At 38.8% G+C, this 14,109-nt stretch overlaps 1 protein-coding gene across 1 annotated transcript; it reads left to right on the top strand.

Annotated features, from left to right (window-relative positions):
• The first annotated feature begins 227 nt into the window (after positions 1-227).
• On the top strand, positions 228-13,152 carry LOC142106731 (chemerin-like receptor 1). The gene is made up of 2 exons (XM_075189725.1): positions 228-280; positions 11,801-13,152. The coding sequence occupies exon 2, from the start codon at positions 11,812-11,814 to the stop codon at positions 12,901-12,903; it is 1,092 nt and encodes a 363-aa protein (XP_075045826.1). The 5' UTR covers positions 228-280; positions 11,801-11,811; the 3' UTR covers positions 12,904-13,152.
• Positions 13,153-14,109: the final 957 nt, after the last annotated feature.

Below are 14,109 nucleotides of genomic sequence, written 5' to 3'. Positions count from 1 at the left end.
CATACATTAGCTGCAGTTACTCAGTTTTGTTTTCCCCTTATCGGAGCTGTATATTCTTTCCCCCTTCATTTTCTACATCAAAGAACAAACCAGAATCCAGTAACCACAGTTTTCCAGCCCATTTCAGCTCCTTTTAGGAGAGGACGGGTTACTGTGGGAGAAGGCAGAGCAGCTCTGAGTCACAAAGTTATTTGACTCTGGATATTCCATCTGTTTCTCGGAGCAGAATCATCAGATCCAGAGAGAAGGAGAGAAAGAGAGAAAATCACTTACACAACAGGTATGAATTCAGCAAACACATTGATTCCCAGACGTATTTACTGCTTGCATGTGTCATATTTTCCCAGGACAGTCATTTTATTGTTACTGCTGATCTTAGAGCTTATTTGCTGTTGTTTATGCTTTCTAAGCAAACATCTTTAACTAAGCATGCCATGGTTTTCTCTTACCAAAATATAGGAACAGAAACAAAAATATATGTAGAACAACTGAGTGATCTATTATCCGCTATGCTTGAAACTATTGGGGGTTTTCTGGAAACAGGGGTTTTCTGTAGCTTGGCGCACCACTAAAACACATTTACAACTTACCCCTATCTTATACCTTACTGCCCCTGGCATTCCTCTCCTCATTCTATTGTCTAGTAGTGCTTATCATAGTAAATGCAGGATGAAAACACACAGTGATCATGAAGGTTTATATTACAAAATTACTGTGCAGCAATCATTTTAGAGCTTACGCTCTCTGGGTTTCTACGACTCTCTACATAATTGGTTTCCAGAGAAAGACTCTCTATTCATAATTGTTATCATTTTCAAGCCTTCTCCAGGGTTTTTTTTGCTGATGAGCATTTGCGGAACTACCATGGGTGCAAGTTGTGCACCCACTTTTCAAAGCAGAGCCTGGGAGGTTACAGTAGCAACACGGGCCCCTAACCAAACTTTGCGATGGTGCCCAATAATGCAGTGCTCCGGCCTTGCTGCTGAGCCTGTACATCCAGGCAGATTATGCTTCATACGTTCTCAGCGGACATTGTGGCAAAACAATCCCTATCGCGTCATGTTTACTGAATGCTACAGTTTTGATCTTTTGCATTCTATACAATACTGTTCAATAAATGTTAACTTTTTAAGCCTAGATAATATAGGGATTGTAAGAACTGCATCGGACATGCAGAAAAAGAGGGATTCTATTGTGCAATTGCTCAATATTGAAAAATTGGACATCTTGAGTGATAAATGTTTAAATACTTGGTCAGTCTCTAGATATTAGGACAGTTGGAAACTATGTATACCTCAATATAAGCTAGTCTTCGAAATACTCCTTTTTTGATTATTATTAGAAAATTGGCTTGGTTAAGAGTTTTCAACACAATTATCTGTGAGGCTAGATTGTCATCAGCTGCTGATCAGGCCTCATGCAGAATATAATGTAGTTTAAAAAATTTGTAGTCATAAGGGCTAGTATTTAAAGAAAATGTAGACCGTCCAACATAGCTCTTTCCAATTAGGCTCTCATTGACTCATTTTGTTCTGGGTGTAACGATTTCAATTGGATAGTGTTGTATTGTCCATGGTGATATAATTAAACTTGTATTTCTTCAGGATTCCAGATATTAATTTATAGGCATCCACAACCTCATAGTTCCTGTTTTATATTGCATAGTTCCTCTTTCATAAAGCATTCATTTTACAGATTGTATTAGCAATTTGCTGATACTTAGATACCTAACCTTGCAAGAGAGCTGCACATTATACATGAGATTTCTTAATCAGTATATACCTTGTAAATTTTGTAGATACATCCAATAGTGTCAAAATTGTGCTCTATTTTCTAGTGCATTTTCTGTGCCCCTGTATAATATTGTAACACATGTAACAGCCCTGGGTTCAGTCATTGCTATGCATACAGCATTTCACCAACATGTTACTTCACTCTGCATTTTGTATGGAATTTCGACTACCACTCTGTCTATAATTAGGCAAACGGTGGCAGCTGTCTCAGGAAACAAAATATAGTTAAATATAATTACTTAAAAATTTTAAGTTTCTTGCTGCCAAATAAGTGTCTATCATGCTGGCACAATATAATAATTATTGTAATCACAAAATGTGTGTAGATTTTTACTAAATAGCCCCTATTGTGTATCAGTTTATCCCAAGTGTTTGCATTAATTCCAAAGGCTTGCAAATGTGTATACATTTGTCAAGCAACCCTTTAAGTCTTAAAATGTTTAAAACAAAGCCCTTCTGTTTTTATTTTGAATATATATTATTCTTTACTTATATACTAAGATGTCATTTTGACTATAATTACGCTTGTGGAAATATCTTTCAATCTTTTTGACTTACCTAAGCAGGTACACGTATCACAGGTTGAGGAACCCTAGTTAAGGGACAAGAGGGGTGTCATATTAATTGCAGTCTCAGGCTAAGCACCCCTCCTAAATATTGATTAGGGAACCCTTTAATATCTGCAATATAAAGAATAATATAACGATACAGGCAAAATTAAAGATTACATTAAATGTTACTCATCTGGGGTTACACTGTATATAGTCTGCCTTGCCCATGCTAGAATCAATATATTAGTATGACTGCTAAAACAATGACTCCTCGAACACATTGGGTCTATTAGGACTGCAGGGGTTGGACGTGTCAAGCAACTTGTAAATTGGGAATTAGAGGGGGGAATTAATTTGACTATTGAATTATTGAAAAATGAGAGGAAATAGGCACTTCTTTTATGAAGTGTCAATGAGATCATCAATCATTAATACATTTTTATATTTTTTTATGATTATATCTTGAATCTATATTATTTCAATACATGGGGCTAGATTTACTAAGCTGCGGGATTGAAAAAGTGGGGATGTTGCCTATAGCAACCAATCAGATCCTAGCTGTCATTTTGTAGAAGGTACTAAATAAATGAAAGCTAGAATCTGATTGGTTGCTATAGGCAACATCCCCACTTTTTCAAACCCGCAGCTTAGTAAATCTAGCCCATGGTCTTACTTATCACTTTTTGAGAAAGTTTAAGAAACTTACAAACAGGGGCAGGCTGGGCTGGGGGCTGGGGGCTGGGGGCAGGGGGCATCTGCCCTCTGGGTCGGTCCCATAGTGGACTACTTTGGGCTGGGATATTGGGCCACCTGCATTTTTGTCCCTTTAAAATAGGCTGCTGAGTCGAGTCTTGCCCCCCGGGCTAAAATTTGCCTGCCCTCCCCTGCTTACATACACTTTATGTTAGACTTATAGATGCACACTCTATATGGATCCTGATGTAATGCTTACTTCACTCTTATATACACTGTGTTATAGTTCTTCAATTACTATTCACTTTCATATGCTTATCAGGCTTGCATATATTATATTCTCTTATTATAGAGCTATTATACTTCCCATGAAATATATAGTGAAGTCCGTCCTGGAACAACAACAATACAATCAAGGTTTTCAACAATGTTCTAGAGATGTTGCTAGGGGAAAAAATGTTACACATAACCCAATGAAACTTGAAGAGTTTTGGTTACGGATCACCAATCTGACCAATTCCTAGACTTTGTACAAGACTCCTTCAGGTAGGGAAATATCAGTAGTACAATGTACAAAACAGCAATAGAAAATGAGGAACAAATAGAATAGTTGTTACTTCCCTAGTCTAAAAGGCAAGCCATTGACCTCAATCATAGTCATTTATTTGGAGAACATCCGGATAATATTTTTTAGCCATGTGTTATGAAGATTTCTCAGATACAGTATATAAAGAGGTTTGTCAGCTTTGGAACTCCTGTACTGAAGGTCAGTTTACTGCCTGACAGACACAATTTGGAGCTTGTGTCATTACCCTTTATTGATGTTCAATTTGAAAGAATAGCCACGGATATAGCTGGCCCACTTCTAAGTCACCAATATATCCTGGTGAAACTCAATTATTTCAGAGGCAATTTCACTCCAGAACGCAAATACAAAATTGGTTACAAAACAGTTTATTCATTTTGGTTTACAGTTGGGTTTCCTAATGATATATGATACATTGCAGGCATACACAACCTAAAAGCAACAGTCAACCATCACCAAACAGAAGGGTTAGTTGAAATATTTGACCCAACATTAAAAGGCATGCTAAAGATTGTAGTAACAAAGGATGGTAGACATTGGGGCAACCTCTTACTTTATTTGTCCTTTTCAGTAAGAGAAGTGTCCCAATCATCATACAGATTTATCGCATTTTAATTCTTGTATAGTCTTCACCCCAGTAGTATTTCGGATAATTTTAATGAACGGTGAGAGGAATAACCTTCTATGGTGGATTGTATTCAAGCAATGAGAAACAGCATAAAGAGAGTCATTACTAATGTAACAAAAGCATAGCAGCAGGCACAGGAGAGGTAGGGTACCTTCTGCACTATTGTCATTGTGCAGTACAGGGAAGGTTTTCTCCATGTGACAGAGTCATTTCTTTTACCAACAGCAAGATATGTTGCTAATACAGTGACAGGCCCCTCGTAGGCTTTGTGTATGATAAATTAATCAAGTCAAATTAAAGGAAAAAGAGCAAAATCATAAATTAAACCCTTAAAAGCTTTGATAGAAAGAGAAACTGAGATCATAGTGGTGGAGATATGTAGCATGATATGGGGTAAGTTTAGTCACTTATCTTTTCCATTAACAAAGACAGGGAACTTGAAAATAATTGGAACATTATCTATAGGACTACTTCCATAACATTTCATGACATTATTATAGATCCAGGGGTGTCAGAAATAATCTAACTTTACAAAATCCAAAAGGCAAAGAGTAATGAAATGCAAAAGTAGGTAGAAAAGATGTTACAACTTGTGTAATCTCAGAGTGACTGATCAAGTCCCATTGTCTTGATGCCGAAACCCGATGGATCTGAGATGTTTTGTAATGATTTTCAAACGTTAAAGAGGTCTCATGACTTGATGCCTATCCAATCCTGAAAATGATTGAGATTACAGAAAAGCTGGGAAAGACAGATATGTGACCACATGGTGGGGAAGAGTGACTGTTGGAAGCCACTTGGGATTACAAGGTTCTTTGTTTACAGTAGGGCCCATAAATAGTTAGTCCATTTTGTGTATTGTTTTTCTACAATGTTGAGTATTTGCTAAATAAAAGCACATCCGAGTTTCATGAAACAAGTGCCCTGTTTTCAAGGAGACCTATTAAAGTGTCAAAAAGGCCAGACCTTTGACAGCATTTTACCAGGATAGCTTTGAAGACGGAGAATCATTTAGGTCCATAGTGGGTGGGTGTGCTTGAATCGCAACCAATCAGGTGGTGCCCTCTATCGCACTGATTTCTCCTCCCTCTTGAAAACACCACTTATGTGTATAAGCGCTTTAGCACTGCAAGTTTTTAGGTTTGGTTTAATTACAGCTGTTCCGTCAAATCTAATATAAACAAGGAGGATGTTCTGTTGATCTGCAGTTCATGTGAATATGTAGAAACTCACAGTTCTCTCTGCACAATGTGTTTTGCCCATATTTTATGCTGCACCATTACAGAGGAAGCACATTTAGATTACATCAATTGTAAATATTGTATATTTTCACAGTAGATGCCTTGAGTCTAAGCTGTGAAGTACATTTTGTGGCTAATACCACAAATGATAACAGTATCTATTTTTAAATGGCTGTTCTCTCAACTTATAAGCAAGGTCTCTGTGCAGCTATTCTGGAACAAAAATACTCATCACCTTACATTTTTCACATGCATTTAATATTAATATAGTTAAGCTAAAATCGTCTCAATAATACATGTTGCTTTATTTCTATGACCTTAGTTTCTTCTGCTTGATACTATGACTATTGGGGTTTGTAATTGATGAATTATTTTGTAGGAGGGCATTTATTTCAACATAGCTTTATTTACCATGAAGGCCACCTAGGTATACTCATGGTAAACATTATGTGCTCACAACAATGTTTTGAGAATTTACCCCTGTGAGGACCAGTTTAATAATTACCGAGCCGGCTAAATAGATTAATTCACATGCACAAGACTAGGGAAATCCCGAAAACATGATCTTTTAGTTGAGAAACGTTGCTGTAAATTCAGCAAAAGGCTTCACACCGTGGGAGCCATGCAGAGTGAAATGCAAGTCATGTTTTTTGAGTAACCTTTGCGATAGATTCTAAGTTGTATGTATCCCAAACCCAGACTGATTGGGTGGAATGGGGCATGAATGGGTGTTTCAATGTTTCCCAAAGTACATGGGTGTGTTCACACTCTTGGTAATGGTTGCAGACCTGAAAGCACAGGCAAATGCACCTAACACAGACGCATTTATTTGTATCTGCTCAACCTTGGTGCAATATTAGTGAAGATGATTTTAAAGCTGACACACACACACGGATAGTGATGTCGACCACCCCAATATGTAATCCTCCCTGGTTGGATGAGTGAAAAATTACCTACACAACTGAAATCAGTGTTTTTGATTACCTCGCCAGTATAAACCCTCCTTGTAGCCTAGCCTGATCAAATTCCCCAAGTGCAAATGTCTAAAAGAATTCAACTTCAACAAGATGCATATATAGGGGCCTGATTCATTAAGGATCTTAACTTAATAAACTTCCTATGTAAGTCTCCTGCACAAAACCATGTTACAATGCAAGGGGTGCAAATTAGTATTCTGTTTTGCACATAAGTTAAATACTGACTGTTTTTTCATGTAGCACACAAATACTTGAAAGCTTTGTTTGTACACTGAAAATTAAAGTTGATATTTGTGTGCTACATGAAAAAACAGTCAGTATTTAACTTATGTGCAAAACAGAATACTAATTTGCACCCCTTGCACTGTAACATGGTTATGTCTAGGATACTTAAATAAGAAGTTTCTTAAGTTAAGATCCTTAATGAATCAGGCCCATAGTATGTGAACTATGTCAGGAATGACTGAGGAATATTGCAGCTGCCAAAAGTAAATTGCTGAACTATACCAATGATTATTATTTTATTTTTGTCCATTTTAAAAAATGATAGGTATTATATTTTTTACTCATATCTGCCTGGTTTCTGTCTATTAATGTAAAATAGATGCAAAAATGTCATATATAGTTCTGGCCAGAACAGTAATGCACTAAGTAAATCTGCAACATTTCTTCAGTACAAATGATAGTATATGTAAAAAATCAGGACCAAAAGTACATAGATCAAGCAGCAAAATCATATGATAGGTCATCGGAATAGTTCACTGCTATAAATCCATCTTGGTATGTCAAACGGGAAGAATGCAGAAACATGCAAGTGTAAGTTTTAGTCTTTGAACAGTGTATTTGTTCTTCCGCTGTGAAAATAGAAAAATCTCAGTTCCAGCATCCTCTAATGTGGCGATAACAATTCTTTACGTAGTAACATGAGTTCCAGCATGTAAAATGGTAAAATGGTGATATGGGACTTCCTTTTCATCTGTTGGAAGTTGAAGGATGTTCATCATGTGGGAACATCCTTCATGTCTCTTTTTCACCTCCCCTGAACGAACAGGGGGCAGTGTCTGCATCTGTCTTGGAGTCTTAGTTCCTCGACGTGTTCAGAGGTGCGCACATGCGCAGAGTAGAGTTTCAGTGTCCCAGCTGTTACTACTGGTGTGGCGGGCAGAGTTCTGCCATGGTTTAGGATGGTGATTAAGTTATGAATGGCCAATGAATTAGATGGTATAGATGGTATGATATAGAAAGTGAGAAAGAGTCTTTAGTAAGGATAGTCTTTAGTAATGATAGTAATGATATTAAAGCCTTCCAGTCTCCCACTTAACTTCCTACCTTTTCTTCTGCCTCTTACCCTTCATTTCCCTTCCCTTATCCTTATCCTCCGTTCCTCCATCTCTCCGCCGTGTCTCTCTGTCTGTCTACCCCACCCCTGAGATTGTACACTCCTTTGAGCAGGGTCATCTCTCCTCCTGTCTTCACCACTTTAAACTCTGCTCTCCAGCTACCTAGCCCTACTCCTCGAGGACCCTCTTCCCCCCGTTCCCGCTCGCTCCCTCCTCTCCCCTCTGGAGGTCTCCCTGTCATCCGTGCCCTCCCTCTTGGGCTCTGTCGTATGCGGACCTTCCCTTTTGAGCTCACTGAGTTACTGTGCTTATTGTTTACTGTACTGTGCTGTCTCACCTCGTATTGTAATTTCGTTGTGCCTGTACAGTGCTACGGACACCTAGTGGTGCCCTATAAATAAAAACTAATAATAATAATAGTCTATCCGACGCGTTTCCCCTCTAATATGAGGCTTCTTCAGGGAAAATTGCAATATGAGTTTGTCCTCATTCGGCGTGTTTAAGTCTCCCGCCTCTCAGTATGTGATTGGTTGTTTGGAAAGTAGGGTATACATGCATATAAGGAGGTCTTAATATGTACATTTATATTAAAATGTCACATAACAATAAAAAAGTGCAAAAAATATGTATTGTTTCCACTCTGGATCCATGTGCACAATACACACATCGGTATATGATGTATAGCTGGTGTTTTGGTACCTGATGCCAAGTGAAACATTTTCTCAGTTGCATGCAACTCTGCATGGCCTGCAAACATATTCTTATCTTGCGCACACTTTCTTCAATCACACTTTGCGCGCAACTTGCGTTCCAATCTGCATGACCCCCAGTGTGTTGAATCTTAAAACTCAAGTTCATTATTAGTTCTATTAGCTGACTGGCCAGGCGGATTTTATGCAGACAGATCAACCGAGTTAAAAGCCAGAGATTTACTTGTTTCTGGGCAGCTGGTCACAAAATGAGGAACAACATCATCAATATTTCTTTTCATCCCGTGATATATTTTCGGAAATTATGATGTTCATATAAAATAAATAACAAAATATAGCATATCCTGAACACTCGGAAAATAAAAAAAAACTGCTCTTGACATGATGCTTCCTCTATTCATGCTGTAAACATTGCCTCATGCTTCCTTTTAAGTGCCAAGTACAAAAAAAAAAAGATAGGGGCACCCCACTAATTATGTTATTTGCTGCACATCAATGAGCTATATTATGGAACGGTCCGGGGAAAACTGAGACATATAAGATTACATACATATAGCACATCAACTCCTAAGCTATGAGCACTGGTGCTTGGATCACTTTTGGGGTGGGTGCCACACTTTTTAAAAAGCTATTTTTTTTGCACTGCACAGGTCAGTGAGGATGATGATCATCAACGTTGGCAAGATTACCGTTCTCTGACTCCACCCCCTGGAAAACCGTTGTGCCTTCTGATCTGCACAGGAGAGGTTTTCTTTGGGCCCATACTTCCCCCTTTGTTGGCCATGCTGAAGTTATGAAGACATTAGATCCCTTAGATTGTACGCTCCTTTGAGCAGGGTCACCCTCTCCTCTTGTCTTCACCACTTTTAACTCTGCTCTCCAGCTACCTTTCCCTCCTCCTCTTGGACTCTCTTCCCCCCCTGTGCCCTCTCACTTCCTCCTCTCCCCCCTGGGGGTCTCCCTGTCATCCGTGCCTTCCTTCTTGGGCTCCGTCATATGCGGACCTTCCCCTCTCCCCTCCCCCACCCCTAGCTGTGCTTTGAGCTCTCAGAGTTATTGTGCTTATTGTTTATTGTACTGTGCTGTCTCTCCTCGTATTGTAATTTCGTTTGTCCCTGTACGGCGCTACGGACACTTAGTAGCGCCCTATAAATAAAAATTAATAATAGTAATAATTAGAAGTTATTTCACTGAACTATTGGTGGCCTATATTTCGGAAAGATGTTAAGGAATTTATGACCGCTTGCCTGATCTGAGCACCTCACAAACCCCTTGACACGCCCCTTATGGCATGTTACTTCCATTATCTCCATCAGAAAGACCTTGGTCCTATATCACCATGGCATTATTGTAGACCTACCTATTGGTACAGGCTGCAACACAATTTGGGTGGTGGTGGGGGATCAGTTCACTGCTCATTTTATTCCATGGTCCGGTCTTCCTAATACTTCAACTCTAGCCCACCTCTTATAGAAAGAGGTATTCCACTTGCATGGCTGTCCACAGGAGATTATTTCCAACCGAACCATAGAATTTGTCTCAAAATTCTGGAGATCTTTGTGTAAATATCTTGGTATTCAATGAAACTATTCCTCTGTTTATCATCCTCAATACAATGGGCAATCCGAAACAGTGAACCAGGATTTGGATACTTTAAGAGATCTATTCTTCCACCAATAAAAACAACTGGGTGGACCTTTTACCTTGGGCTGAATTTGCTCATAACAATCATAATCACATAGCTTTTCTTCCATTACATTCTTCAATATGTATGGGTGTCATCCCATTGTTCTGGCCTTTAAACTTTCAACTTCTGAAGTTCCTCCAGTGAACTGCTTGCTTCGTAAGTTCTTCAACAGCTTCTGAAATCTTCTTCCCTTTACAAGTGTTTTGCATATAAGAGATGACAGCCAGTGCCGTCTTTACAACCAGTTTCCACCGAGAATAAATGCCTATGCCTCTCTAGTATGAAATTTGACTCACGGTAGATCGGACCATTCAAAATCTTACTCCTCATTAATCAAATGGCTTTCAAATTTGAATTACTCTCCATGTTTTCACCATAAGTTTCCTCATAAACCCTTCATGAGGTGTTCATAGTCTACCTCTAGAAGGGGCACTGTGAACAACCAGATTTACTGAGGCGACTCGTAGTGTTGGCACACTTTTCTTTATGTTCTTAGAGGTGCTGCTAGGTCTTCTGCTCCCCAGTGGCAACTGCTCTAGGCTGACATCTTGGAATGCATGCACTGATGCGTGTGCTTGATAAACTACCTCCTCCCCCTTCCCTGTGCGTTCTGACACAGTATTTATACTGTCTCTGTGCACCCCTAGGGTACAAGAGCATGTATCTATGTTTGGCACCTACTATACTATTTCTGTAAAGTGGACCAGTCATCATCTTACAGTGGATGCAGATTTTCATGGGATGAACAAATATTCATGCATTAATGAAGCCTATTAATGCATTAGAATTATTGCCCTTTGAATATTGGGTCTAAAGTTCCTCAGTGATATCACTGGGTTTTAGTGAAAAGATGCACGTGGGATTGCACACTTGTAACAATCAAGATAGGCAGGAGTATCACAGCATAATATTTGGGTCAATGTTTGTTCTTAGCACCATCATCATGGGTGTCGCATTGCAGTATTTAATGATGGTGTTTCAAACATCGAACTAGTTCATTTATGCATTATAAAGAGTGTGCATGGCCAGTGTTTATTAACCTTTTCTAGTGCATTGATAGGCAGTATTGGTTCGGCCTACAAAATGTCCGTCTTCCCTTTGTGTAAGTGACTGATTCTTTAGGGATATCTTCATTTTTTATATTTCATGAGATCTTAGAACAGCATCTTCCTGTATCTCAGAGAAACTTAACTAACAAAGTTCCAAGTGAGACATTGTGGAAAGTTCGAAAGTTAATATAAACTCTTAGCATTTTATACTTAATTTACATGAATACAATTAAGCAAAGTAACAAATGTGTTAATGCAATCATGCATAATAACAGACAAGTATGAGTTATGCCAGATCAATTACAGGTAGGACAAATACAAGAACGAATGAGCTAAACAAACAGCATAGCACTTAAACTAAAAAATCAGCGTAAAACATAACAAGGACATAAGAGGTAGACAAAGGGGGTAAGGATATGAAGCATAGAGAAGAGGACCCTGCACTTGACAGCTTACATTCTAGATCTACATTAGGCCGCAGTCAAGTCTATGATCTTTCTCTTCTAAACTGCAATAATTAATATTATGTTCGCAATGTGTTTCAGGACTCATTAACATGGAGAGTTCTACTTCATCCCAATACTCACCAGACCCTCTGGCATTGCAATTGGAGGAGGAAGACTATGTACCGATCGAAGAGATACCTTCAGAGCTGGAAACCGCACTTCGTTATTTGTCCATTATAATTTACAGCATAGCCTTTCTGCTGGGAACAATTGGGAATGGTTTCGTGATTTGGATTGCTGGATTTAGGATGAAGAGGACTGTCAACACTGTGTGGTTTCTAAACCTTGCCATTGCCGACTTTATCTTTACTTTTTTCTTACCTTTAAGTATTACATACACAGCGCTTGGATATGATTGGCCCTTTGGCATTCTACTTTGCAAATTCAACAGTACTGTAGCTTTCCTAAACTTGTTTGCCAGTGTTTTCCTGCTAACAGTTATCAGTGCTGACCGTTGCGTCTCCGTTGTGAGACCTGTGTGGGCCCAAAACCATAGGAGTCCCAAACTGGCTTCAATAATTGCATTTTCCATCTGGCTGGCTGCCTTTTGCCTCTGCTCCCCATACATGGCATTTAGGGATACTAGTAGAGATGATGAAACCAATGTTACACATTGCTATAATAATTATGCCTTCTCTACTGACTTTGAAGACATGGAGGTCGTAGCTCTCAGGTCCATGCGGCACCAGGTGATGATATCTGTCCGTTTTCTTTTTGGGTTCTTGCTCCCTTTTGGGCTTATCTTAGTGTTTTATTCTTTGATGGCTTTGAAGTTGAGAAGAAGTCAATTTTCATGGTCCAGTCGACCCTTCAGGGTGATGGCAACAGTCGTGGCTGCTTTTTTTCTTTGTTGGTTTCCATATCACATCCTTTCTGTACTTGAAGTCATTATGCACCACTGGGACAACAAAGGATTAAAATCTGCTGTTCTAATTGGAAGTCCTCTAGCTACCAGCCTGGCCTTCTTCAACAGTTGCTTAAACCCTTTCCTTTATGTCTTCTTGGGGAGGGACTTCAAAGAATCCTTGCGTAGGTCCATTTTTTCAGCCTTTGAAAGTGCATTTAGCGAAGAGCAGGGTAGAACTAACTATAGCCAGGGAAAGTTTAGATCTCTTTCAGACCAAGAGTCTCACTTCACCTGAATGAGCCTAGACACTTGTAATTAAAAATCTCTGTAGAAATGAGTTAAACGGTGATCAGAAAAAGTAAATTTTGAACACTGCTCTACTTAGTTACATGAACCTTGGAGAAGTTACTAGATATCTTACTAATATCACCTATAGTTAGTTGTAATCCTCTGGATCTTCAACCCTGGATCTTCCTCTGGATCTTCAACTGTTCATGGATATGAGATACAAACATAATTTAAAATAAAGAATTATCAATATCAGTTTTGCCACTTTGGAATGACAAATAACTTAAGTATCACAAGTAAACACTTGCTGTCTTCTAGATGAATCTAAGTTATAGATGGGTCATGTTTTGCAAAAAATGTGTTTTGCAAGTAAAATGGTGTTTCTATAGCAGGAGATCTTCTGTTTGATCACCGTCTGGTTTATGACAGGGAGGGAAGGGAGCATTTGAACCATGGGCTGTGCTTTTATTTTTGCAGTGTAGAGACATAGCTGAGGAATTGATGAAGCTTACTTCAGTGCACTTCATTGCATCCATGTGTCCGCTTGGCTGTAAACACTATGGGCCTAATTCATCAAGGTACGTAAATGCATTTTTTGCATATCATATGCAAATTTAATCTGCACATGCCCAGAAATGGACTAAACTCAACTAAACTCGGCAGCATTCAATTCATTTGTGTACGTAAAGGACACTTAGTACAGCCTACGATTCCTGGGAGGGAACGGGGTTGGGTAGGGTAATTCAACCATACTTAATGTACAGTAAGGGATAACCAAACTCGAGCACACTCAGCCACGTCCGATTCAAGCTTTGGGCATCTCAAAGTTGCTTGTTTTTTTGACGAATCTCTTGCTCCAACTACAGGACTGGTCAAAGTTCTGATTGCTTGTGATGACAGTCTCATATACATGCTATAACATGTGTTTGCAATCAGAGGCAACTGTAAAAATGGGTTTTATATTCAGTAGGTATTAAGATCATTCTAATAAATGTATTTTATTGAAAAAACAAAACCAAAAATATTTTTTTAAAAAAACCTGTTTTGTCATTAATGCTTATAATATTAACAGTTGACATTAGTTGAACATGTTTTTTTTTGGCATGTTCTTTTGCGAATGTCTAGTCCACATAGTCATTGGACGTATCCTGCAGTGTTTTATGTAGCAGAGCAGACCTACACCCGAATTCATCAGTGCACGAATCTTCAGATC

Source organism: Mixophyes fleayi, chromosome 11, assembly GCF_038048845.1.
Source record: "Mixophyes fleayi isolate aMixFle1 chromosome 11, aMixFle1.hap1, whole genome shotgun sequence".
NCBI lineage: Eukaryota > Metazoa > Chordata > Amphibia > Anura > Limnodynastidae > Mixophyes > Mixophyes fleayi.
The sequence above is the reverse complement of the archived record's forward strand: the minus strand, read 5'-3'. Positions and strand labels throughout refer to the sequence as shown.